Source organism: Xiphias gladius, chromosome 18 (assembly GCF_016859285.1).
Source record: "Xiphias gladius isolate SHS-SW01 ecotype Sanya breed wild chromosome 18, ASM1685928v1, whole genome shotgun sequence".
Taxonomy (NCBI): domain Eukaryota; kingdom Metazoa; phylum Chordata; class Actinopteri; order Istiophoriformes; family Xiphiidae; genus Xiphias; species Xiphias gladius.
In genome coordinates this window covers 13,806,786-13,833,993 of record NC_053417.1, presented here as the reverse complement: position 1 = coordinate 13,833,993, position 27,208 = coordinate 13,806,786, and the positions used below count along the sequence as shown (strand labels likewise).

General features: G+C 40.6%; 1 protein-coding gene across 2 annotated transcripts; it reads left to right on the top strand.

Annotated features, from left to right (window-relative positions):
* The first annotated feature begins 19,875 nt into the window (after positions 1-19,875).
* adora1b (adenosine A1 receptor b) lies at positions 19,876-26,100 on the top strand. 2 transcript variants are annotated; one of them, XR_005709319.1, is made up of 3 exons: positions 19,876-20,887; positions 22,651-24,403; positions 24,544-26,100. XR_005709319.1 is itself a non-coding variant. In XM_040151645.1 (2 exons), exons 1-2 carry the CDS (start codon positions 20,547-20,549, stop codon positions 23,450-23,452), a joined length of 1,143 nt encoding a protein of 380 aa, XP_040007579.1. In that variant the 5' UTR covers positions 19,876-20,546; the 3' UTR covers positions 23,453-26,100. The 2 variants fall into 2 exon arrangements, 1 of the variants encoding a protein (XP_040007579.1); XM_040151645.1 differs by having other exon boundaries at positions 22,651-26,100.
* The last annotated feature ends 1,108 nt before the right edge of the window (positions 26,101-27,208 follow it).

The window sequence follows — 27,208 nt, the reverse complement described above, 5'->3', positions numbered from 1 at the left end:
TTATGTCATATATAATCAATGAAAGAACATTTTACAGAAACAATGAGCACTGAAACCACAGGATGTTTAATTTGTCACCAGGCCTTTCAGGTTCTGAGGATTCACAGGCTTTTATTCCAAATGTCTTGCCACAGTAGTAATCTACATGACCTTTGTCTGCAGGGTTTACAGTAACTTAAAAGTTAAGTCAGTAAATATTAAATATGAGATCAGTACCACTCACTTTGATAGCAGTTTAACTCTTATCTCCCCAAGCAGGATTAGGCAGCTGAGTATATTTGCACAGAAAGACAGAGAAACCGAATAAGTGAGCAAGTCAGTTATGAATGAAGTGACAGTAAGTTTCATGTACTCTGTCTAAGTTGGACAATGGATTTGAATGTAGAAGTTAAATAGTTTATCCAAAGTATGAATGTTGGCAGTTGTCACTACATTAGTGCTGCAGATCTTTCAACTTCTCAGAGGAAGAGTAGCTGTTTAATGGATGATATGAGATGTCTGAGGGCATATTGAAATGATTAATAGCAGGGTTTTCAGTACAAAAATAACAAGACGATACTTGTGGATTTCCCCTTAGTTGGCTTTCTGACTAACCCACTTATTGTTTATCATTTACAAATTGTTCATTCGCACAGTGCAATAGGAAATGGTTGAAATTATTCATGCAGCCCCAGTTGGGCTGGCATAAAAGATACTTTTATGACATCCTCCCTGTTTTTTTCCCCCCAGGATGCTTCTGTTTATGCCTTCCTTTTTTCAGAGTTATGTGTTGTCTTTTCCAACCGCAGCCTTTTTCATCTGGATTCACATTTTTCTTGGTTCTTAAACAACAATTTTCTTTTTAATATTCCCATGTCCTGATACATACAATGAATCTTGATTTCATCATGATAGCGATGGCATTACTTAATAAAATTGAAGCACAAAGCAAAACATTATACTGTATCTTATTCTACAGGCTCAAAGGGTTTGTTGCCTTGTGTCTTTTCAACAAACCCGAGTTGGACACAGTCGAATTATATTAAAGAGAAACTGAACTACATCAGCATATACCTTTTTTTTCTGAGGATTATATTTTAGAATTATATATTTACCTTCATATTTAATTATCTGTTATAATTTATTTGATTTCTACCCTGTTAAATCTGCTGAAAATGAAAAATGTAAAATTTAAACTGCAGAGCCCATAGTTGCCAAAGTTTACATACAATTTAAAAGAGCCAGATGTCCACACATTAAAAAAAGAAAAAATGCCCAGGTAAACATCCTAGAGTGCTTCCACCACAGAGAGGGGAGTGAATGAAAAATGCTCTTTTATCTTCATTGCGCTCCCTCTTCCTGTGCCCCAGCCAGATGCCAATATGTAATGCTCATGGATGGCCTGCTCAGCATCAGTCACGGCCAGTGTAAACTGAGGTGAATCAGTGCACATGTTATGGCTTCATGGAGGACTTAGACGGCTGATACAACAGTTTTAAAGGTCATGCTGGGAGGTCTTCATCTGACACAGGCAGGGGCAGGGAGAGGAAATTAGAGTGGACTGTAGCTCCATGTAGAAGTACTGGACACCTCATGCACATGACTGCAGTGGTTGTGTTTAGCCCGTGGCTACAGAAAATGATATAAACCGAGCGACTAGTTTATTGGGTGCATCTGTGTAAAAAGATGCAATATATCCTATCTTTGTGGATTTTATAATGTTCAGACTTTGTTAACGCTGTGTGTAGAGACACGATGATTCAGCTCTATGGTTATTTTTAAAAGCTCTAATTAGTGGTGCTGTTGTGCTCAACTGCGCTGTATTGAAGGCGTTTACAGTTCATTTAATGTTTATTGACGCTGACCAATGCGACATACCACAGCATTTATAGCATAAGCTAGTTTGCAACACCGTTGCACTGATCTGTCCGCCTCGTCCACCCCTCTTTGAATATAATGCAATTCAATACAACACCACAACACCAAATGACTGTAGAGGTGAATTAACTGCTTTTGGAAAAAGTTTATATTGCAGTGTTATTGCATTATATTGCATTAGACTCTGTATCTAATTAGCTGGCATGGCAGCTTATGTCATTCTGATGAACTGAAATAACCAATATGTCTCAGCCATGAAGCAAATTGCTGTATCCTAGATGAAGAATACAACTGCAGACGTTCCCCTGGAAGTCTAAATGCACAGAGCTGTACATTTATTCAGAAGAGCGATTTCCGATAATGAGCCTGAACAGCAAGCCTTCATTTGTCTTCATTACCTCTTGTCTGGTATAACAGACCTCCAAGACTTAACTAATATTAAGAAATACACTGAGGCAGTGTAGTGTTCAGCTGTGTGATAGCATTACAGCAGGTTAAATAGAAGGCGAAGCTATGCACACTTGCACTGTAGCTCCAGCAAATTCATTTATTAGGATAAGAAACCAACGTTTTGACAAGGCTTAATTTGTCAGGGTTTAAAAACGTAACTTCAAAGGTCCAATACAGTATGAAAGGGTTACCACCACTCAAGTCATTAAGTTTGACTTAGAGAACATAGCACAATACAGGTACCACATAAAGATGTATAGTAATAATGAGACTAATAATAAAACCAATAATTATAATAATAGGGCTAATAATAATATGTCTACACAACATATTGCAATCATTGATGAAAAAATCATTAAATCTGCAATAACATTTGTTTATTTTTGTGGCCAATTGGGAGCAGCAGAAATAAGTTGTAAATGTATAAATGTGTAAAGTCCTTAGTATCATGAACTTGTTGCCTATTTACACTTCAAGCAGGCAACATTAGCATTCATTTTGAGTATTTTTTCTGGGCACCCAATGAATAGAATTCAAATGGGGAAATACCTGGCTCTTAAGCTGCTAAAAACGTTGCTATATTCACCAGCTAGTTGCTAAGTGTGTTTCTGTCTTACATTTGGTGCTGAGCAGAAAGTGTACAGTCTATTTTTAGAGCCTTTGTGGCTCAGAACAGCCATTGTGGCTGAAAACGATTCTCTGATGTTAATGTTGAGAGTGAACCAGAACAGTAAAGTTGCATCAAAACAATGAGCTGAAAGAAGCATTAGGCTCCATTTGGCAGATGGAAACTACAGAGTGGGCTGATAATTCTCTGTGGGCTCATCACTACAAGTGACCCCTTTTACATACAAGTAGTCATTTGATTTATAGTTAATACTAGTTCAAAAGTATTGATTATAGCTGCTTTATTATCTATTCAAAAGCCCATACAAGCCATCACCAGTCTCTGGCCAGAAATGAATTTACATATGTTATGAACCACCTTAAATTAAATCTGCTCAGGCCCAGTAGCATCTTGAATGTCATTTACACAGTAGGAGGCAATTAATTCTTTGCATCTTGCTGCACAAAGAGGAAAGGCAGATTTCCATACTCTCCTCCACTGAGATCCGCATTCATCTTTCTCCATCTGTTGTGTCAGGTGACCCTTTAGATAAACACTCTCTGTCAGTTTGATGGTCTTTTAAGTTTCATCTTATGTACAGGGAGTGAAATATTAATACCTTCAGCAGCCCCCAGAGAGCTCAGGTCTTACACGGGGCTCAAAGTGTTAACAAAAGATGTTTGCTATTCACTGGGGACTGCAGGAAAGAGCAGCTAGATTACAGAAATAGCAGCCAGAGCGCTTTGGAGCTCACTTCATTGAAGCCAACGGAGCACTTGCTCGTGAGTTTTTTAAAGTGCTGTCCCCAAATAGACAGGTTATGATAAATTAGAATAAATATGAATCCTTCTCAGGAGCGATGACAGGAGAAGTAGGACACAAGGCTCATTTGCCAGGCCAAAGCACTCAGTGTCAGCGAAAGAAACTGCTCAGTTCTGAATGAATGGTTTTGCTATTGTAGACATTGAGCTAGAAAGAAAAAGTCAAACTATCAGATATCTTTTCCAGTATGCAGCATTTTTCAGACAGTGAAATAAGCAGCCAATCTCAATCTGCTGCCAGTGCATCTGTGCTAGCTGCGTCTATCTCATTGTCAGCAGACAGCAGTGTTCTCATTACCATTTTATGAGGCCCAGTTGGCAGAGAGTGTTTGGCAGAGTGCTATACGCCTAAGAACTCCATTGGAGTGAATTAACTTTAAACAGGATTCAGACATTTGTCCTAGATATTTTTAGTATCTACTCAGGCTGAGGCTGCAGGAACTGAATGTCCAGAGCTCAGACAGTAAAAGGCGAAATCTGTGCTGGGACCTCTCCTGCAGAGCTGATAACAGCTCAGGACCGAGCAGTTGGAATCTGTAGATTATTTGACTTCTACATTCACAACATATGGTTTCCTAATCTGCAGGATATTATCAAGGCGAAAAAGACCTCGGAAGTTTCTATTGATTGCTGCAGGAAAAATCAATACAAGTGTGAAACTGAAGCCCATTTTAATTGCAGGAGCCCAGTATTTCTCCCTTGTTAAAACTAAATTACTAGAAGGAACAATATTTTTTAATAAGACAACTAAGAAGGTGTGCTGTTATGCTGCAGTGCATTATAATCTTGTTCAGCATGGTTTGTTGCTTAGAGCCTTTATTATCGTGTTGTTTACTTGGATGAATTAGTCACACCACTGAGACATCTCATACCAGTGATATTCTTTACAAATCAACAGCAGCTTTCAGTGTAAAGTATCATATACCGGGAGGTATGCTTGTTCATTTTACAGGGAAAGACCAGCCCACTGAACACCTCAGCACTTTTAAAGGGCTGTTAATGTTATGTCTGTGTCCAAGAAATTATGTGAATTTTTTGAAGGGAGTTAATTGAGTTGCATCTGGACAGAGTGAGCGACAATCTCCAAGAGGATACAGTAAAATAAACTCCCTCATCCCCACATCTAACCTCACACCGCAGGAGTCATTAAGGAGTACACGCGCAATTAATGTCAGAGAATAGCGAATCCACAAGGAAAGACTGCAGTTTTACTTAACCAGAAGCCTGCCTTTGCTTTAATGTTTTCCTTAAGGCCAATTTTTCTTATTGTAAAAGCTAGAGGCAAGCAGTAAGATAACAGAAACACTTGTGTCTGCAAAAAAAAGAAAAAAAAAGATAATTTTTCTTTATTAACAATTCAGTTCTTTTCTTTGACCAACATTAAGTCACAGAATTATTCAGTAATTTTACCTCTGCAGCCGACAGATTCTCTCAGAGGTGGGCCAGAGTTGGAAGGTGAACTCCAGTCTGACCATAACCTTGAATATCCTGTTCATTTTGGTGCATCAGATTCTTAGACTTAACGTTGACCTGCCAGCTATTGATTGCAGCAATGAGAGGTGCAATCGAATATTCAGCATCCTCTCACCGTCATGCCAGGATGGCATGTTGACAGTAGACTATTTTGAGAGCAGCACGAGTGGGCATTCATTATTCATGTGGTCAAAAGCACTTGCTGTATGTATGCATTTTATGTATATAGATGTTTCATGTTTGTAGCCATGCAGCATGAATTGGCTTTTGTAACAATTCTTATTGTATAAGAAATATTGTATCTTACTTATGCTTGTTATTTCACTGACTGTGTGTGCTCCTCCAGCAGTAAATTTTCAATACAGTACAGTAACTTTTCAAACCATCCTCTGCAGCTGCTGGCCACCAGCAAGAACTGCAGGATGAGGCGCCGACATGCCATCGGCCCTGACATGCCTCCTTGCCTCGAGAGACGGGTGTTTACTTTGTAACACAAGGCTCCTCCAGGTTAGTGAGACAAGCGCTCCTCACAGCAAGCCGGGTGACACTCAGAGCTGTTACTGATGGAGCTAAGACAGGAAACACTCTAAGGAATACTGCTGTTCATTACACCTGCCACCATGTCAGTGTTAGTGTTGACAATCTTAGTGTGTGCCATCTAACACCTTTTAGCAAGCGACATTACATGATTGGCAAATCTTGGCAAGGAGGAAATTAAAACACGCACACATTCACATGAAGTACTAAAGCGCACAAAATAATGGGGCAATTAGAAATGGAAAAACCACCATCATCATTAAATTGGCATTTCTGTGATGGCACTTCAGGGATTAGCTGTCAGAGTCGTGGTACGGCTAAGTGTCATCCCTGATTGAATTCCGATTGAAATGGTACTTAGCCTCCTGTTGAGAGCACCCCAGAGTTTTACGTTACAGCCCTCTTCTAATTGACAACGCCCTCATGTCAGCGTGAGTGTAATGCTTACACTGCGTGGCAGAAGCTGGTGAAATATAAAACACAGGGTTACAGGAGTGCAAAAATGTGTGTCTGTGGGTGGCTGGTGTGGGAGGCGGGGAACTGTATGTAGTATTAGCGCAGAAATCAAAAGATAGAGCGCTAAAAGAAAAGGAGAAGGGTCAGTGAGGCAGAAATGAAAAATCATGCCGCTAGACAGGTGAAGCGAGAAAAGCAGTGATATGGTGGATGTGAAAGCAGAGGGGAAAAGAAGAACCAAGGTTAAAAAATAAAAAGGATGGGGAATGTAATAGTGTGATTTTAAAAAAAGTCTGTGTGACTAGAGTGCCATAAAAATCTCCACTGTGCTAACACTTAAGTTCAGCTGGCTAGGTGTCAGCACAGGGCTGCCACAACTTGTAGGCAGGCATGACCTATGATTGGTCTCGGTGGGAGCGAGGAGTTGAGATTGAGGCTTTGGCCAAGGCCGCGTAACACCTCTGAAAAAGACAGATCCTCTGCTGGTTCCGAACTCGTCTTGTCAGAAACAAAGTGATAGAGAAAGAAAGAGTGAGTGGATACAGAGGGGGAGAAGAAAAAATATTCATTCCAGACCCACCTCTCTCCACTGAGATACAAAGCTTTTTTTTTTAAAAGAGCTTCTCTGTTTCCTGCTTTCCCTATATCTCTGTATTGACTAAGAAGTTCTCCATTAAGAGAACTTGCCCTCCAGTTGTCCAGATCGTCTGTGATTTAGCAGGTATATCCTGTGGAGTTGCTTACTTTAGAGCATTTGTGTGCTCTTTCCAGTCTCTGGAGTGTCTAATTAACTCAATTTGACCTTTGGGTATCGAAGTCAAGGAGGTAGATTAAGATTTTTTCTGGAAAGATTTTTCCTGGAAAGGTATTAAATGGAAATCAAACAATAATTTATGACTATTGTGCCTAATTAGAAATGCATCTGTCAAATTATGAAAAAAGCTGGTGAAACCTTTATCCCTTCCACAACAAACCAAAAAACAAACCCATGTTTACCCTTGATGTTAATGGATCAATGCAGGTTAACAGATGTGGATTCACAGCTGTGCTCACTACCCCAATTTATCAAGGGTTAAATACTGCTCGACTTTGGTCTGGAAGGCTGAACACAACTTATTTTATGCAGCATGAGCTGACATCTAGCCCTTTAGCCATTAACTCTGCTCTGCCCTGGTTGCTGCTATGGTGTTTTCTAAGTAGTATTTAAAACATATCAACAAAATACATTGTCTGTAATTGCCCTCCTTTCTAATCTGATGTTACTAGTCATGATTAGTCAGATTGACACCACTTAGCAGTAACATGTAGGCAAGATGGGTTTTATATTAACATTAACAACCTTATATCAACCTATAGAAATTAATCTGGTATGAATGGCCAAACATGGAGTTAAATCTGTGCTCCATATCTCATGTCACTGGGTCTGTTTGTGAAAGGTTATGTACTGTGATGTTGGTTAGTAATCAGTATGCACGGAGGCAACATCCTGATGTCCTGCCCTTGGGTAAGGACCCGGACACTTCAGTAGATCCTTTAAAGAAAATTGATAGAAGACCTTGACCTTGGCATGAATTATTCATGTGCATTTACAATGAGCACTTCTAAAACTAATACTAAACACAACCCGAGAGAAAAGATTTCAACATAGCATGTAGTTATAGAACAGGGGAGGAAAAAGCACATTAATGTAGCTTGAGAATAAGAAATTGAATGAATTGGTCACTTGTCTCAGACGTCAACATTTTAAACAATGTTAAAAGAGATTTTGATGTTTTCTTCTGTTACAATTTTGTTTAAAAAGTCTGTAGTGCAGAATGTTAAGGCTGAGACAAAAACTAAATATAGTAATAGTAATGATAATCATAATAATTAGCAGTGCGTGCGTGTTGAGCAGGATCATGGGGGCTGTAGGTTGTTTGCAGTCACTGATCCAGACTCTCTAGCACCAGGGGCAGAAATACCTGCAAATAGCGGCAGGAGGAGAGAAAGAGAGACGACACAGGAAAGTGTCAAAATGTAACCTCAGCAAATTCTTATTAGTCCACATTTGTTATTTCGACTTCCGAGTTTAGGGATTAATTTAGGGATGCGGAGTACACTGCACTCTGTATGCTGCTGGGTCCAGAAGGAAACCAGTGACGTTTTCATTCTGAAACTGGCAATAAATCTCAGGAAGTTACAGTGAAAGTTGCTATCAATGGAAAAAAATATGCATACTTTTGTTTCATCTCACATTGACTTTTCTTTATTCTGATCTCAGTGAAAAAGCTTGAGAGCTGTTAGTTCAGAATGGAGCCAGGCTCTAAGTGACAAACTTACACTGTTGTCAAGTTCATTTTAAAGTGATTTCAGGATTTTCATAACATTACAGCAAAGGGAAAAAAAAGGCTTGTACTGCTTAACTGATATGTCACTATGAACAAAAATATAATTTCGGATCCAAAGCTGTTCTGACTGTTCCTAGATGTAGACTGAAGCCAACATGTACTAACAGATTTACAGTTTGGGCCCTGAGACTTTGAGGATAAAAAATATATTTCCTCTAAGGGGGTTTTGTTTGTGTTTAAAGAATCATGTAACATTGTTTTTTAAGATGCTTGAAATAAAGCTGTATGACGTGTGTGTGGGTTTGTGTGTGTGTGTGTGTGTGTGTGTGTGTGTGTGTGTGTGTGTGTGTGTGTGTGTGTGTGTGTGTGTGTGTGTGTGTGTGTTTTTCATGAGTGGCAAGATTATAAATTTTGTCTTTGAATTTAATGAGAAAATTCTTCCAAGGGACTCTATCACCTTGATCTCAGGTATAATTATTGTTTTTTCGACCTAACTAGTCTGTGATTGAGGGGGGGTCCGTTTTTTTATCCAATAGAGTCTTTATCTTGATGAAAATACTCCAGCAGTTGATATTTCATTGACAAAAGTGGTATTGCATTGGTTAACTAATATATAGATATTTTACATTGGAACCCAAGAAACAAGCTCTCCTGGCTTACACATGACATTTTTATCACAGCCGAGGCGGTCTAAACAGTTATAGCAAGACAAACAGACACTGGAAGAAAATGGGGTTTTCTAAAGGTGTATTTCAGCTCTTATGCCGCAAGAGAATATAAAATTTCTCCCTGTTTAATAACTTCTAATACCACATAAGGTAACACAGAGCCCTAGGTTGCAGCTGCAGCGTGTGTGTGTTCAGTTGTGTCAGACAGAATCAATTCTTGCACATGAATATGCTAATAGAGGAGGAAGATGCCACTGGCTGTTTCACAGTCTTGTAACACCTCAGCTTTAGGAACACCGAGTCAGTCAGCAGTTTGCCCAGTGCCAACATTGACAGTGATTGGTTTTCGAGGCAAGCAGTGTCCTTAATGAATTCTAGAGGCTCCTTGTGGTGACTGATAAACTCTGTCTTCTCTCCACCTCTGTGTAATGAAGTATGAACGCTCCAATAGCCACTGGAAAAGCAGCGGTCAATTGAGGGAAACGCCAATGTTATTTTTCTCAGGGACAGTCATTTTGGCCAAGTCCTGAGGTGTTAAACACGTAGGCAGCAGTCCTCATATGACCCCATTGGCCTGGTATCTTATTCCCACACCCATGGTCTATCAAGTTCTTAAAGAGCCCATACACACCTGCAAATAGGAGATCTTGATCCCTGAGGGCCACTCCTACTTCTCACTTTATTTATTTTCACAAGCCTCATTCAGTCTCTCCACTGTTGTGTGAATAGACTTGGATTGCCCATGCGTAAAACATTTAAGTTGTTTGCAGCCATGTACCAGATGCCCGGGTTAAAAGGATTTGGGGCAAATGAGGGGAAAAATGCTAACTGGGTGGTTTTGCAAAAGCAGTCTCATCTGTTTTTCTGGGTGTTTACCTCCCCTGCCTCTTTCCACGGAAAAATAAAAACATTCAGCTTGACTTCAGTGCAATTAATAGGAACTTAGTTTGTGCATGTCTCGAGCCTGTATGAGTGATTATTGTATGATTACTGAATGCTGCGAATGTTTTCTCCACTGAAATTTTTTAGAATCCATTAGTTCCCGCATTGATATCTGTTGCCATAGAAACAAACATGAATTCCCATATGGAGGGTGGTAGATGATGGAGGGCGCATTCATCAGTGCATAAGGAACGCATTTGACTCCGAACAAAGCATTTAATCAAGAGCTTTTGCATGGGTGTCAGATGCACTGTGGGTTGCTGGGTCAGGAAGTTATCAGCGAGAATTACTTAACAACATGCATATCCATGAAGAAATCTGCATATGGAAATATTACATACAAAAAGGACAACACACACTGTATGTACTGTAACGTGTAATGTTGGGAGCAGAGTCACATCAATCTATCCTGGTGTCATATGTGTTGGTAAATATTCATGGGTGGTGATAGACTTAGGGGGGAACTAATATCTCACAGAACTGCCAAAGAGAACTTTCCAACTTGTGCACAAATCAGCCAGAATCAATATCAATCAAGAGTCAGTCAGAAACCTGCATGGATGGCTGGGTGGGTGGATGGATGGATGGAGGGGTGGGTGGATGGATTCATAGATGGAGGATAGATGAAGCGATAAATCGCGGGATGGATGGAACATTAGTGAAATGAGAATCAAGTTAAAGGAAGGCTAACTACATGATTGTTTACATCCTAATCTCTAGAACTGCACTCTTGTCTCTTACATTGAAACTCCTTAAGTCTCCTCAATTAAACTGTCCTGATTTAAAAAGCTTGTGAAATCCTGCTTACATTAAATCAGTCAAAGTTGAACCCAGTGAAGTCTATTTCAGTTTAAAGTTGCAGGGCACAGTGCACTACACTGATGATTGCCTTGATTATTTAATCATTACAATTCAAATGACCGACTAAGACAGTACCTCTTCTCTTCTGAATGTTTCAATGCATCATCATATTTCACTGGGATTTTATTCCTTCTCCCTGTGACAGAAGCGCTCACATTGCAGAAGACATTATTGCCTGGCACGTTCCAGTATCCACATGCAAGCAATTAATGCATTTCACATTGCTGTAGTAATTTCCTGTTCTAGCTCCAATATTTACCATACACACCCCTCTCCACAATGGTGCTTTATAATGCTGGATCCACCAACAATTTAATTCATTTGCAATATTGCACTTCAATTGAAATGGTAAGTGGCCGTAGAGTACAGGGATCTATCTCATTAATAAACTATCAAGCTTCCTGTTAGGCCTCAGATGGCGTGAAAGGAACTCAGGGTGGCAAGAGGCAAAGAGGACCATTAAAAATTTTCAGTTCCCCTTTCAGGGAGTGTATAGAGGGAATATTTTCTTTCCCTGAGGCAGTCCATTTTCAATTGAGAAACCAATGACAGTATTGGTTTCTGGAGTACCTACATGTAAACTGTGTCTCCCAAGCTGAGGTAAACTTCCGGAAATAATTTAGTGTGACCGACAGACAATCTGACCATGCATCTATTTTTATTTTTCATCTGGGTAACAGGAACAGTAAAACAAGACAAGACTGCCTTTTGCACCAAACACAATGTCTTATTCATAGAGATTTATTACTGCTGAAGACTGTAAACGAAAGAAGATGCTGTCTTGCCCACACTGTTTACACCATGTGTTGGATATTCCAAAAGGTTCAGACGAGCCACGTAACTCCCTTTTACATTTCTACCTTTCCACATTTTATGCAGGGGGTTCTTACGTCTGAGAGATGGTGAAGAGGAGAAATGCCGCAGTGAGCCATGCAGGCTGGCATGCAATGTGAATGTATCACACATCCAATGAAGCAAAAGTACTCTGCCTCATTTATTCTGTGGGAGGAGCAGATGTTGGCCTTAAAGTTGGTCTTCTATACACCAACAAATCCCCGAGGGTTGTTGGTGGTGGGCTTTGTTTTATGGAGACTGGGCAACACATCTTCCTTGTGCATAGCTGTGTGACTGATACAGTAAAAAGAGACAACAAAAAACCCATAGGTCGTCTGTGCAAGCAGGTTATTGTGACTCGTAGTTACATTTTACTGTTCAGCAACCTCCTGTGGCTTTAGTAATTATGACAGGAGCAAAGGTAGAAGTCGGTGCATGTAGTATATAGAGCCAAGTCCATATTAGTAGTAGTTATTTCTGAAGTACAGTGAGTTTTCTTCACATAATAAACTTTGGCAACCACATTAGCTCCTCACCAGAGTTCATTAAACAAACAGTGCCATGCTTACTTTGGGCTAATCAATGCAGTTTTAAGAATTAAGAGAACACAGCAATTGTGGCCTAATTGTTTGTCAAAATCGAGTCGGCAACATCAACTACATTATGCATGACACAAGCTGTAGACGATTAGACAAACACTGAGGCACACATGTTAGAGAAATCTTCATAAATTAGGAGATGAAATGCCTCGTACCCATCTCATCAGCATTCGAGAATATGTTTGTGAATGATGCATCAAACCCCAAAATCTGTCAGAGTCTGATTAGTGGCATCCAGACTGTTGTGCATGATAGACCCGGACCAGTCCACAGTCCCAACCCAATTTTATTCTGTGGTACAGTAATGGGAACGAACATCCAAAATTCAAACAAAGTCTTTAGTATGCAGACCTTGAACACTGAATAGTGGAGCTTCTTAATGTACCCAGCCACAGAATTAGGCTTGATTATCAATTCTTTCTTTTACAAGACTGGATCCTGACAGCCCCCAGAATCACTGAGCTGACATCAAAGAAGCTGGAGTTAGGGTACAGCGTCCTCTCCCACAGAGAGCCAAAACCAAACGTTTGACCCAGTTTTCTTTAACTCATCAGGACCTGCTTTTGCAAAGCATCTTTTCAAAGGAACATCACAGCAAAGTGAGCTGATAACAACCGTGACTTAAAAGACACATTCTGGAGAGATAAAGGCACAAGACGTCACATCGAGTCTTTTGATTCAGGATTGACCACACCTATTAAATAGATTAGATTCAGAGTTTTTTCATTAACATACACATTTTTCCACCTTTCTAGCCTTTTCCTTTCATCTGCTCTCTCATTAACAGACAGCTGACAAATTAAAGGAAAAACCAGCATAAAGTTTTTTAGTAAGGTGTTGGGCCACCACGTCCAGAACAGCTTCAATGCACCTTGGCATTGATCCCACAAGTCTCTGGAATGGATGGACAGCCTTCTTCCAAAAGATATTCCCTCATTTGATGTTTTGATGATGGTGCTAGGAAGGGCTGTCTAACACACCAAACATGCACTCGGCTACTTGTCCAGAACATAGTGAAGAATGACTCATCTGACCATATCACTTTTTTCCACATCTCTGTAGACCAGTGCCTATGGTTTTTGCACTACTGAATTCTCAAATTTGCTTTTTATCTTTTAAATATAAGTATAAATGTAGTATAATATCCAATTCTGTGTAATTGCTGACAGACTGTTCTTGATGACACAGTCTGATCACACCGTGCATGACATTCGAGGTCACCTGAGGAAGAGTTACTCTTCTGTTTTTCCTAACATATCGCACTAAAGCCCCAGCATCACATTCATTAAATGTGCACTGTTGACCACAGTTTCTGACCTCAGTTACTGACATCTTTCCCATAGATCTAACTACAGATGTCACTTTAGTAACTGTTGCTATAGAAAACAATTGCCAGTTGAGCAGTATTTGTGACTGAAGCTTGCGCCATCCGTGCCCCTACAATGAACCCTCTTTCAGAGTCACTTAGATCTTTTCCTCTTGCCATCTTGATACAAAATCAGAATCAACTGGGCCTGCTAAGCAATTTTATACATTCCAGAGAGCATGACTGGATGTTAAATGCTTAATTGTACCATGCATTGCACCTGTGTGGAAGAATTTGCAATCATTATGTTTCTCCACTCATTTATTCAGGTTTTTCCTTTAATTTGTCACCCGTCTGTATCTAGTCACTGTGCAAAGCCCTAACTGATGCCTCTCTCCTACTCCTCCATCTAATTATATCATTTCTCCCTTTCACTGATTCTCCACCAGTTTCCTCTGTGTTGCCTACATATTCTAAGCTGAGAGCGAGTTCAGTACTGTTGAGGCGAACGAGAACAAGAGTCTGATTTCAAAGAAAGCTATAATTATTCATGTCTGGCTTTATTCCTCTCACTCCTTCTGAATTCAAAGTGATCCAATTGTATGGTGAGACTTATTTATGCAGTTATAAGCATACTGTATATGCAGAACATGCATTAAACACTGTACTCCCTCAATTCTCATCTTAGTTGACAAATAGAAAACTGCAATCAATGGCTCATATAATATAGAGCATCAATATTTAATGTGCAAGCTGTGATCATGGTAGGGATGTTACTGTACAAGCTGCTGTAAAGGTGCCTCCAATTATTGTACAGTAACAGGAGAACATGTTGGGAGAAGACATTAAATATTCCCCCTCATTATCCAGAATCCTTTAGATATGTGCGCAACCACAAGGAGAAATTGCAACTAATCTTAAATCTCTTTTGTTAACATCAATGTTTTCACCCAAATCAACTGCTCATCAGTGAGCAGGGTGGGCGATGCTTACTGAATATTGAAAATGTCAACATGCAAGGTATGACTTATATATTTAACCTTGAAGCAGAGAGTGGCACTCTGCCTTCTGCTTTTCCATGTGTAGACAGATGAAGTGAAGAGCTTTTGGAGATACAGTGGAACATTTGAGAGGCTTGGTATTTTCTGCACAGTAATCTTATTTGGGATTGGTGTTGGATGATGTAGAGCCGCTCTCCCCAAAGAGTTGCATTAGGGAGCCCATGGATTGGTATAATTTTTCTGTTGGAGTGGACCTCCTCTTCACATTTTAGCACACACATGAACACACACACTCGTTACCATAAATGGACAAAAACATACTTGGGAATCTCCTATTATGCTCCAACTATTGAGGAAACCTTCGAAAGGAGTACAAATCATCTTAAAGCAACCTATCTAAAAACATATGGACGTAACTATATTAGCCTACATGCTAGCCTACTTTCCCATCATCACAGGAGAAATATATTGTTAAAGAAATTTGTTGACAAAGTTAGATAAGACGATTGATACCACTCTCATTTCTGTACAGTAAATATGATGCTAAAGCCAAGAGATGGTTAGCTTAGCTTAGCATAAAGACTGGAAACAGGGAGAAACAGCTAGCCTAGCTCTGTTCAAAGTTTAAAAAATCTTTACAGCGCTACCTTTACAGCTCATTAATTAACATCATAAATCTCGTTTCTAAGCAATAAAGTGGCTACAAAGTTATACTTTAGTTTTAGTATGGATGAGAACAAGATATGATGTGTTAAGAAGCGTCAGAGGTGCTAGCAACTGGATTTTGTTTCCCCCTGCTTCCAGTGCTAACCTAAGCTAACTAGCTGCTAGTGGCATTTATCACCTCATCTAATTCTCAGCAAGAAAGAGAATCAGCATGTTTCCCAAAATATCAACCAATCCCTTTACACCAATTACTAACTCAGTAAAAAGACACTGCTTGAACACTGTCATTTAATCATGAATTACAATCTACAGTTACACACATGACATTGTAAAGGAATATTTAAACATTTTGCCAAGATATAGTTAAAGTTTGTAACTCCGTGTAAAACTACAAAGTGTCATTTTTTACATTTCTGTGTGTGTAGAGACTAAAAAAAAAACAAGATACAAGATGTAAATTGGTGAGCTTTAGAGGTGCTCTTAGGTGGATTTTTGAACTTTGGAGAGAGCCAGGCAGCTGTTGCCCCCTCTCTCCTTTCTTTATACTTAGCATACAGACATAATTAACACATAGGGAAAAAGTTTTCCTTTACCTCACCCATAAAACAAGTCTCTAGGACAGCATTCTTTCACCTGCGCAATATTATGAAAATTAGAAACATCCTATCTCTAAAGGATGCCAAAAAACTAGTCAATTTATTTTTTATGTCTAGACTGGACTACTGTAATTCCTTATTATCAGGATGTCCCAGTTACTATGTGAAAAGCCACTAGTTAATCCAAAATGCTGCAGCACGAGTAGAACTAGAACTATAGAAAGAGATAATATTTCTCCCATGTTCCAGCTGTTCCTGGTCTCTCTTCTCTTTCCCCCTTTCGCCTCTCTCCCCCATTTCTCTCCTCTCAACCCCAACGGGCTGCCCACCCTGAGTCCGGTTTAGTTGGAGGTTTCTTCCATTCCGCTCCACTATCAGCAAATGCTTACTCGTGGTGGGAAACGTTGGGTTTCTCTCTATAATATTGCAAGGTCTTGACTTTACTCTGTAAAGTGCCTTTAGATAATGTATGTTATGATGTGGCACTATATAAATAAAATTGAACTGAATTGAATAAGTATATTTCCAAAATGCTGAAATACTCCCTTAAGTTTAATGTTCTTAAACAGGGCCAAGTCCTTGTGATTGTTTCTGGGAATTGGGGGGTTTTAATGACCTGAGGAGGAGTCAACAAAACCCGGGGATTCAGGCTACTATTTTGTCCTCAGAAGTATATTCCCAGCAGGGTGGCGAAGGCTTGGAAACAGCATTTAGACCATCATGTAGGAAGATAAAATTTACAAAAAATGGGTAAATGGATAATTAAATGTGAAATCATTTAAATAATGAGAACATTTTACGGACTTTTTTGGTGGATAGTAAAAATCTTCTCAGAGGGCTTATGACCACAGTTTATCTACAATCCTGGCTGTGGCTCTGTCAGTTAAGTATGTTATGTAGCAAAACCTCATCAGCATGGCAAATAGAGAGACCCACACATCAAAATATCCCTGTTTTAATGCTGAAAGGACTTTCTGTATGATATCAGACAGCGTGCTGCCAAGCTAGCTGTTGACATTTTTCATTTTCACCCTGTCCGCTCCAAGCTTAAAGTGGGGCTGGTGGTTAATTTCCCGGGCACATTGTGGGCCATGAGCAGGCGAGATGATGTGGGGCGGCCAGCTGGCAGCTCTGCAAGGGGCTCTTATGCCAAAATCAGTATGCCCACCAGGTTGTTTTATCTGAGTGTAAATGGAAAATCAAAACACATTTAAATACATTCCACAGTATATGGTTGACCATATACAGTATATATTTATTATTTTTGTGAAATGTAACCCTGAATCTGGGTCAAATGGATGGATAAAAATGCATTTGTCCTGCAATCACATGATAAGTGTTTCTATCCATGAAGTAAGCTGTTCAATGCTATGAAATCTATTTTTCCTGAGGCAATAAATTCTTTCTTCTGTAGGTGTTCTCACTCCCTGGTGTATACAGCTGTTTATAATGACCTCTAACAACAAGATCCAACTTTAATTCAATAGAAATTTTAAATGGTTGTGTAGAGGAAACAAGCTGAATTAAAGGCGGTGTTTGTGTAAAAAGTGAGTTTCTATGGAAAAGATTAGTATTCTTGAGTATACATCTGTTTCTCTTTATTTTTTCGCTTTCTTGAGAATTTTCATGTAACTTACAAAGGGCCACATCCATTCAGCAGCTGTTATAGTTTAGAGGCTGGGGCCTGTTAGATTGTCCAGAGGATACATGGTAGTGCTTTAGTGCTCTAATATTGCCTCCTATGTGAGATAGACACTGATGGTCTTCTGAGCGATAGAGCCATGGTTGTCCATCTTGTGTTGTTTGTGGTGGCGTGTCCTGTATAATAACACCGCAATTTTATTCTTGAATGTCTCCAGTCTTGTTTGAAATGCTTAAACTGTTTTCCTGGAAGGAGCCTTGGCTAATAGCACGAGGTCCCAAGTCCGTTTTAATAGGCTAATGTTGCTGCTGTCTGGTTCAGCTGTTCACTGAGAACACCACCGCAGTTAATCGCCGGGGCTTTTTTTAATAGCCATATAGTTTTTGAACCCAGTTCGGCAGACAAAACACTGGGGAGGAAGATGCTATGTGATCTCTTCTCATTTGAATATGGACATGACTCAGTGCGTGGTTCTTACTGCAGGCAGTTGAAGCCATCATATAAATTGTGCTATGTCAGAACAGAAAGGTTGATGCGCTTTACAAGCTGTGAGGGCTTCACACTGTGCCTGTGCCCATTAGTGGGTTTTTCTGTCACCTACCAGGATGATCTATGTTTATTGAGGAAGTTTTGTTAACAGGCAGCTAACCTCATAACTGAACAGCTTTCTTTCCACCTATCAAAAACTCTACAAGTGTGGACTCTGCTGAGATGTGTAAATGTAATTTAAATTTTAGTGAAGACATTTAGTGAAGCTTTTCCTTATTTCCAGCTCTGTGGACACAGCAGTTAGTGTAATTGAACAGTCGTTCATAGAAATACTTCAGGGTTGTAGAAATTCATCCCAAGAAGGCCTTGATAGTAAGAAAAGTCGAGCTATTTTAGGAAGTATGAATGAGATACAGGGAATGTTTTGCATCTTACCCATTATGAGGTTGCGGTGATGTCCTCACTGAAAACACTGACTGTGATCAAGGACAAAAAGCTTTATGAGGTCTATGTTTACCATGCTGAGCATGACTGTGTTTCCTGCTCTGAGTCTCCAAGCTGCTAAAGGAGAAACACAATGGGAAATAAACAGCCTAAAATGATAGACTAAGCCTCTCTCTGGATCACTGTGCTAATCTCAGTTGAGGCTTGACATAATATAACAGTGGCCGTCATATAGATTGATACCTAATTGAAAAAGTGCAAGGAAGGAATGAAATGCAACTTTGATTGTGAAGCTTATTTCAAAGTAGAAACAGTCAGAACCTCTCTAGATTGTCAGCAATGTAGGCCTAAGTGTGTCAGCTCATACCATTTGCTCTATAATGACTGATTTCTCATGCATTACCACAATGATTGTGCTCAATAAATTGTCACAAGTGGATCGAATGCCTGCCTGGATGTGAAAACAGAGACCCTGCCATGGTCAAGGCTCACGCTGCTGCCTGCTGTTGACCTTTGAACGCCAGCGAGGGAGCTCAAGATGCCATGGGTGTAATTCACTCTTGTACGTTTGCAGTGCTTGGCTGCTGACGTGTTATTTTATCACCGGGGTCTTGCTCCAGAGTGGTCACAGTCAGAAGCAGGAAATATCTTTTTCACAGACCTCTTAGAAAAATACAGATGATTTTTTAAAAGGCTGATCAATAAATCTAAATCAGTCATGAGGTTTCCAGTCTTGCTGTTACCGATTTTCCGTTAGTTTTAAGGATAGGGCTGGTCTCGGGCTCAGAGTGGAGGTCTTTGAATTCTGAAGCACAAAGATATATTTAGAATTACCTGAATATCTGTATTGCATTAAAGATACATACTTCTCTGGGGGGATTTGAATTAAATGTAGAGTATGTGGGTAAAGGAGGAAAACAAGTGGACTTTGTAATGTGTGCTTCCATAATCGTACCACTGCTGACTCAGTCCTCTATCACCTAGAGACTTGAATATGTATGCTACAATGTTCGCTGCCGTTTTCAATGGCTTTCTGGCTTATTTTTCTGTCAGCTGTGGCAGTTCACTATCAGAACAATGGACAAGTGAGCAAGGTCCATTATCATTTGAGAGGGCGTGGGAGAAGGGCGTGCATCGCTTTAGAAAGAAAATAAGAGGGAGTTCAAATCATCAAATCACTACCTGACTTCCTTGGGACGGTCCCGCGGAAGGCTACGGCGGCATGTATTTATTTCTGCATCAAAAATGAAGCTGTCACGACCACCACAGGAAACAGATGAAGACCGAGTGAAACCAGGATTAAATATTTCACAGAAACAAAGACAGCCAATCTGAGCAGAACGAAAGGGGCGAGGAAAAAAAATCACACTGCTATTTCGGGCAACTGCATTATTGCTCTTATTGAAAGCACAACAAGGGAGAGAGAGAGAAAGAGAGAGGACGCACCCGCCAGCGCAGGAGCTGCAACTGTGCGCGATTTTCTTCACAAGATAGTTTCTCATTTGCTTGGTGGAAAACTGCGTTGTTCAACTGAAGCAGTCTAAATTTAAACGCAGACTGCCGGAGATAAAGCACCACTCTTGGATAAATCGGAGCGCACTGGGGAGGATGCTGCTCTCAGCAGGAGCAGGTGTATTCAGCCGACCGGAGGCGCGGGGCACAGAGCGGGAGCGACACACCACAGCCTCCAGACCACAACACCGGCTCCAAGGGAAAACCCCGCATCCTTAGATATGCTGCTGGCTAACGCGCTCCCCCCCTTAAAAAATAACTGGATTTCCTCTGCAACTTTGATGCGATAACCACCAGAATGTGGGCGCCGTTGAACTGATGGACGCACAGCTCATTCGGAAAACACTGTGGTGAAAATTAAAAAAAAAAAAAAAAAATCAAGGAGTTCTCTGTTGGCCTCTCACTGGGCTGCTTAACTTAAATCCGTCTTGTTATCGAGGACATAATCATCTGCCAGGATGCCCGGACCACTTCTGTCAGCACAGTTGCTCTACATAAGCATGGAGGTGGTGATTGCAGTCGCGTCTGTGATCGGGAACGTGATGGTGGTCTGGGCGGTGAAAATTAATAAATCGTTGCGAGATACCACGTTTTGTTTCATCGTCTCCCTGGCTCTGGCGGATATTGCAGTAGGAGCCCTCGTCATCCCTTTGGCCATTACTATCAGCATCGGACTTCAAACTCACTTTTACAGCTGCCTGCTCGTGGCGTGCACGGTTCTGGTGCTGACGCAGAGTTCAATCCTGGCCCTCCTGGCTATTGCAATTGACCGCTATCTCAGGGTCAAGATCCCGACCAGGTAACGAGGTTTTCACAGCCCACGTGCAAAAATGAGGAGACCGGGGCATAGATTCGCTTATTCTCAGAATACATGTGCCACATGGCGATGATGAGCTCCAGTGCTCTGTTCCTAGGCACTGATTTCCTCATGGGTCGTGCTTCACTTCACAGGAAGCCAGTCCCTTTACATGCATATAGATCTGACTCACCCGTGCTGACATGCCAGCTAACCAGAGCACGTCTAATCAACCAGCAGCTTTAATTAGTCCCTCAGAATCTCTAATATGTGTGGAAAGTAGTGCAGTGACAGAATTAGTATATTTGGGGTGGGGTTATGTACAGGAGATTCTCTTTTTGTGTTTCTGGAGGGCACAAAAGAGTTCAGGTTTGCTGTGTTCAGTCTCCCCTCTTTGTATTTGATGCACATGACCACCAGTGATTTATCATGCAAGGCTAAAACAAGAGGCTGATTAGTGTTGCCCAAAAGCTAGAAAAATAAGCCTGGTAGATGAGGGGAAATTATTGTGTCTGTGATAGCCCCAGACTTTAATCTCCCGTCTAAGACGCCAGCAAGTCTTACAAGCTTATGATAGCACTTTTTCATGCACTTTAGCCTTTGACCTCTCTCTCTTATTTTGCATAAAGTCATCCAAACTTAGTGCATGGTTGTGTCTGTCAAAGCAACTTTTATCAGTACAATCAGTGAGTCCTTGCCCACGTTATTTAAATCAGAAATTTGCTTCTCAGTCCACAAAGTGCTGAGGTTACTCATTTTTTCTCACACTCCCTGTTACACTGGTATGGGATCTCTTCCGAGCAGGCCGGTCCCCAGCCTCATTGTTTGATTCACAATCTTCTTGCCGTGCTTCGGATGCAAACCTAACTTAACACATACGTCCCTAATCAATACTAATCTGTGACAGCTGGGCCAAGTTGCAGTGTTTTCTTCTACGCTTCAGCAAAGGTCAAGTTATTGTATTTCTAACATTTCCCTTGAAATTACATCATCAGATATTGTAAATATCAACCCTTGGTAATACAAAAGGAATCAATTGTTACTCTACACACTTTCCAACAATGCTGGTTCAGATAAGCTTTTTCCTCCAGGCCTTAGGCAATGTTGGGTCTCTGTAAATATAACTATTAAGAGTATGGTCTAAACGTGCTCTACATGGTAAGTGCCCGGAGATAACCGCTGTTATGATTTGGCGCTAAATAAATCAAATTGAATCAAATTGAATTGAATTAGGCAAGTATCATGCTGAGTCTCTGTCATTTCCTGGTCACAGAACAGCAGTGATAAGATTTTAGAGCCTCTTCATCTTTTACCATCCTCTACCTCCTGCTTCTTATCCATAAAACACTATAAATGATGAAAAAACCAAACCTGTAAAGCCTGTTGTTGCACACCAAGTAGCTCGTGTTCAGTGTACTGTTGTGATAAATTAGTAGGTAATATTGAACCAATTTTAAGAACTATAATTCAGTTTTACCCTAAACAAAAGAAGCATGAAATGCAGCAGTGCTGTAAAGGGCAAGGTTTACTGATAAGCGTTTGCAGAGACTGTCTTGTTCAAGTGGAAATATGTGCTGCAAGGAGCTGTGTGTAAAGCGTCAAGGGGATTGTGGTTTAAATGATAACTCTTTCTTGTGAGTCACACATTTTGTCAGCCCAAGGATGCTGCCAAAAAAAAAAAAAAAATGTAACAAAGAAAGCATGCAATCCCTGGCAGTGCTGCGAGAGAAAGTGCAGACATAATGCCGTGTTGTTTGCTCCTGCAGGTACAAGCGGGTGGTGACCCCTCGGCGAGCGGGGCTGGCAGTGGTGATATGCTGGACAGTGGCTTTCATCGTGGGGCTCACACCCATGTTAGGCTGGAACAACCTGAGACGCCTTCAGCAGAATGGCTCCATCAGCTCTGACCTCATTATCACCTGCCAGTTTGAAAATGTCATCAGCATGGACTACATGGTGTATTTTAACTTTTTCGGCTGGGTGCTGCCGCCCCTGCTTCTCATGCTGGTCATCTATGCAGAGATCTTCTACATGATCCACAAACAACTTAACAATAAGAAGTTCACCACCAGTCACACAGACCCCAACAAATACTATGACAAAGAGCTGAATCTTGCTAAATCTCTGGCTCTGGTCCTTTTTCTCTTTGCTAGCAGCTGGCTCCCCCTCCACATCATCAACTGCATCACACTCTTCTGCCCCGAGTGCAAGAAGCCAATAGTCCTCCTCTACATCGCTATCCTGCTCACCCATGGTAACTCCGCTGTCAACCCAATTGTCTATGCTTTCCGCATTAAGAAGTTCCGCACAGCTTTCCGGAAAATATGGCAGCAGTACGTCTGCTGCAAGGACACACCAGCTCTGGAGATTCAGCCCAGTGACAGGAAAGAGATGCCCAATCCAGAGCCACAGCAGGCGACACAACTACATCCGCCTCAGAAAGAAATCCTTAACTCTGATCCAGCACAACAGCAGCTGCCGCCACCTGAGCAGCAGCAGAACCAGAGGACCAAACCGCTGCAGCTACCTAAAGAACATCCGCCCTTACTGGAGCAGAATGCAGTCTAAGCCAAGGGATGGAGCTGATCGCTGTAGTGCCTGAGGCATCTTGGATAATAAATACTGGAAGATCATTTATCTTAACTCAGGAGGAGTGGATTTACTGAAAGTTTGGTCAGAAAAGAAAGAAAAAGCAAAAAGGGTATCTATAAACTTGCAATAATGGAAGTTGTTCTGGCAGTGACTGTGTCTATCTTAGTAACAGACTCAAGACGTTAAGCTTTAATAGTTTTGTTCATTATGGTGAAACAGTTGGTGTGAACATTACAAAATGTGCAATATAAGTTATTGTGGTTGGTCGGTATCAGATTATAAAATCTCAAAACTTGCTATAGAATGAACATTTATACGTTCAATAGAGCAGGTTCATCTTAATACTGTAATACTCTGTGTATGTTTAAACTGACAGTTGGCGCACAATTTGAATGTAATAATAATGTAAATAAGAGACTAAAGCAGCACAGCTGTGAATGCTCATCTCTTCTTCAGGGTCTAAATACCACAACAGTGGCAGAGCAAGTAGCATTATGAGAGAGATTTTTGCAGCAATGAGGTGTGTATGCATTGATAGAAGGGTTTTGTAATCCCTTAACTCTTCCCCACTGGAGCTGAGTCCCTCAGTGAACCAACAGTACCGATCCATTACAAAGGAGATGGACAGGGATAAGACACAAGCAGCTGGAGGGAATGGGAGGTTTTAACCTTTTAGAGGCTGCGTGCAGGAGACTCGTGTCTGCAGGATGAAAGCTAGTCACGGGGGAGAAAGACAAGATGCACTAAAAGCTCATGTTTATCCAGCCTCCATGACAGCTGGTGGCGAGAGTGGGATTTTGCTTTTTTTCCCCCTATGTGGACTGGTAATGACCTTATCACAACTTACCACTAGAGACAGTGGCTTCCATGGCCTTATTCAGTATTTTAATTAGTATGGACTGGACAAGAAAAGACAACCTGAAGATTGTGAGTATCTTTACTACACTGTAAGCTCAACATATTGCATACTGCCAAACTGCGGCCATCTATAGATTTATTAATTAAACTATGTAACATAAAAACACTGTACGAGAATGTAAAGTAATTATGTTTTGTCTCTTGTGCAGACTCAGAGCTCTGGCCAAGACAGTTCACTGATGTTCTGCAAAGTGGGTGACAATCTCTTATGTAAGGTTAAAACATTTTCTCTAGCTGTCTCGACAAACATCTTTCTGGCAGGAACAAGCAGTGAACATTTTGATGCTTGGATAGCTGAAATGACATTGTTTACAGAAACCTTATTGCAATGCACACCACCTGTATCTTGCTTTGTGTACCAAGTGTATAGGCCAGGTGGACTGTACATAACACACGTTTTAGGAAAAAAAAAGTGGATGAATAAATGTATAATAATTACGTGCTTTCTATAGGTATTTATACGTTAAGTTTACAATTTTGAATCCAAAAGTGGAATATACATTTTTGTGATATTATTGTTTTATGTTAATTCCTAGGTAGATGAACGACTTCTGGCACAAATATGACTACCTAGCGAACAGTCCAACCATGTCTCCCAGAAATTATGTTCATATAAAACTGATATGCAACAGCAAATATGTTTTGAAGGAAATGTGATGCTGATCAGATTATGTTTTCTACAAACATAATGAGAAAATTACTAGACTTTTTTTATGGTTATAGACACTCACAGCACTTCTGATCTGGTTTAAGGCAGAAAAAGTCTTCAGTGACTTTCAGCATGAGACATGTGTTTATCAACATTTAACCAAATTCATGAAGTTTCCGGAACCTTAACTGAAGTGCTTTTTTACGCCTAAACATAACCACAGACGGGGAGAATCCCGGTCTCCAGTGTCAAAATCGTATGCTTTGTACACCCAGCACCCACCCTGACCACCTCCATGCAGTGACTCATCCCAACGTTGCTTCTGAACATAAACCAGGTAGTGATTCTCACTGCAAACTGATAATATACTGTATTAACATTATTTCTGGGAGACAGGTTTGCACAGTCAAGTAGCCTACAAACTCCAAGTGCACTCATTTTAAAGTAACTACAATCGCTATTTTTATGTTAATAGTGGATCACAAGACTACTTGTATGTGAAAGGGGTCACTAGAAGAGATGAATCTGCAGTTCTATTCAGCTCATTGTTTTGGTTTCCTGCTTAGCAACTTTTCTTTTGCTTTGTTTTTTTTTTAACTTATTAGCTCAGGCATTTTACCATTATTTGGCAGTTAGTGTAGAGACAGACAGAAAACATGGGACCAGAGAGGGGTAGGACATGCAACAAAGGTCCTTCAGCCATGAGTTGATTCGTGGATGATGTGGTTATGTGGAGCACGCCTTAACCAGTAGGCTAGTTGCAAGCTGGGGTGCCTTCCATCTTGCATTTAAAGTGTTTTGGCTCAGTCTGACCTCCCTCATCTTTGTTTCCAGCAGAAGTAGGCGGCTATTTCAAAGCAATTAGCCAGTGATGAAATTTGAGCATTTAGTAGCAAAAGAGCCGGACAGCCAGAGTTAGCCAGACCAATGCAGAGCTAAACAAAGAGTGAATACTAGACATTCATCAGGGGCCCATAAAAACTCCAAATGAATGCTGATGTTTCTATGTATCTGCTATTTGCTAACAGTTTTGCCATATCAACTTAATAGGTTATAATATGTCATTGTTGTGTTTACAGCTTACTTCTGTTGCCCCCAGCAACAAGAAAGAAAGAAATTAAATACTGGTCTAAAGATAAGTGCTAATAGCCAATCAATCTGTTCTTTCCTCACATAAAATCAGCAGTTCCTTTATGCTGAGGATACACTCATACAACCATCCTTCCACCCAGTGCATCTATTCAATTAATTAAAAAAAAAAAAAAGAACGATATATGGGTTTGTTTCTGCCTATTCAGTCCTCTCGACAAGTCAGCACTTCCTGAGTTATAATTATTCCACAGCAATCAACGCTTTAAACCCTGGATCTCAACTTTCTATTGGTACCTTGCTGCAGCTCAGCAGTGCTGTCAGAATTCTCATTTCCATGTTGCAATAATGCAGCGAGTGGCTCTTAGATAACAGTTGAGAGTTGTCACAGCTCTGACAACCCATTTCTCTCCTCTGTGTATGAATTCCTTTGATATCTGGCGTCGTTTGATTTGCCCGGAAAGACCATGTAATCCGAGAGAGGCCTGCTCACTCTGGCTGTGTCTGCGAGGTCTCCAGCTTTCAAGCTGTCAACAGATTCACTTCACTCGCCACATACCACACATAACATGTCCAGAATCCATACTGCAAAAAAACACACTGAACATGTGCCCACTTTCATGCAATATAATACTGAACAGAAAGCTATCGAATCAATAGTCTGGTTTAGTTGTAGGAAGTTTTTACATACAGCATATCACTAATAATTCAGTCTATCATTCTATTCTTATCGTGTGGGTCAGTTTCAGGGCAGAATTAAATATCAAGTGGAGGGAGACTTTAGATAAGAACTACAAATAAGAAGAAAGGAAATACCAGAGCAGTGTATTTCCAATAGAACAGCAGAGGTGACCTTCTCCTGCAGTGAACTACTGTCCTTGGGGTTAATGTGGCTGTTAACTGCAGATCCTGAGGGAATGAGAGGAGCCTCTCTTTACACTGCTTCATATTCAGGTTATGCATTAAAAACAAATCCGGTTCAGGGTATAGCAAACTCTGATTTTATTCATTAATATCAGACTATTGTAATAACAAAAGTGTGTCTGACCTCCACACTTCTGTACCTGATCTTTTCT

What these genes read in the sequence shown, in the direction of transcription:
- adora1b (XM_040151645.1), top strand. Translation starts at nt 20,547, where the DNA reads ATGCCCGGACCACTTCTGTCAGCACAGTTGCTCTACATAAGCATGGAG. An exon ending in AGGGTCAAGATCCCGACCAG is followed by an intron (nt 20,888 to 22,650) that starts GTAACGAGGTTT and finishes TTGCTCCTGCAG; the next exon opens with GTACAAGCGGGTGGTGACCC.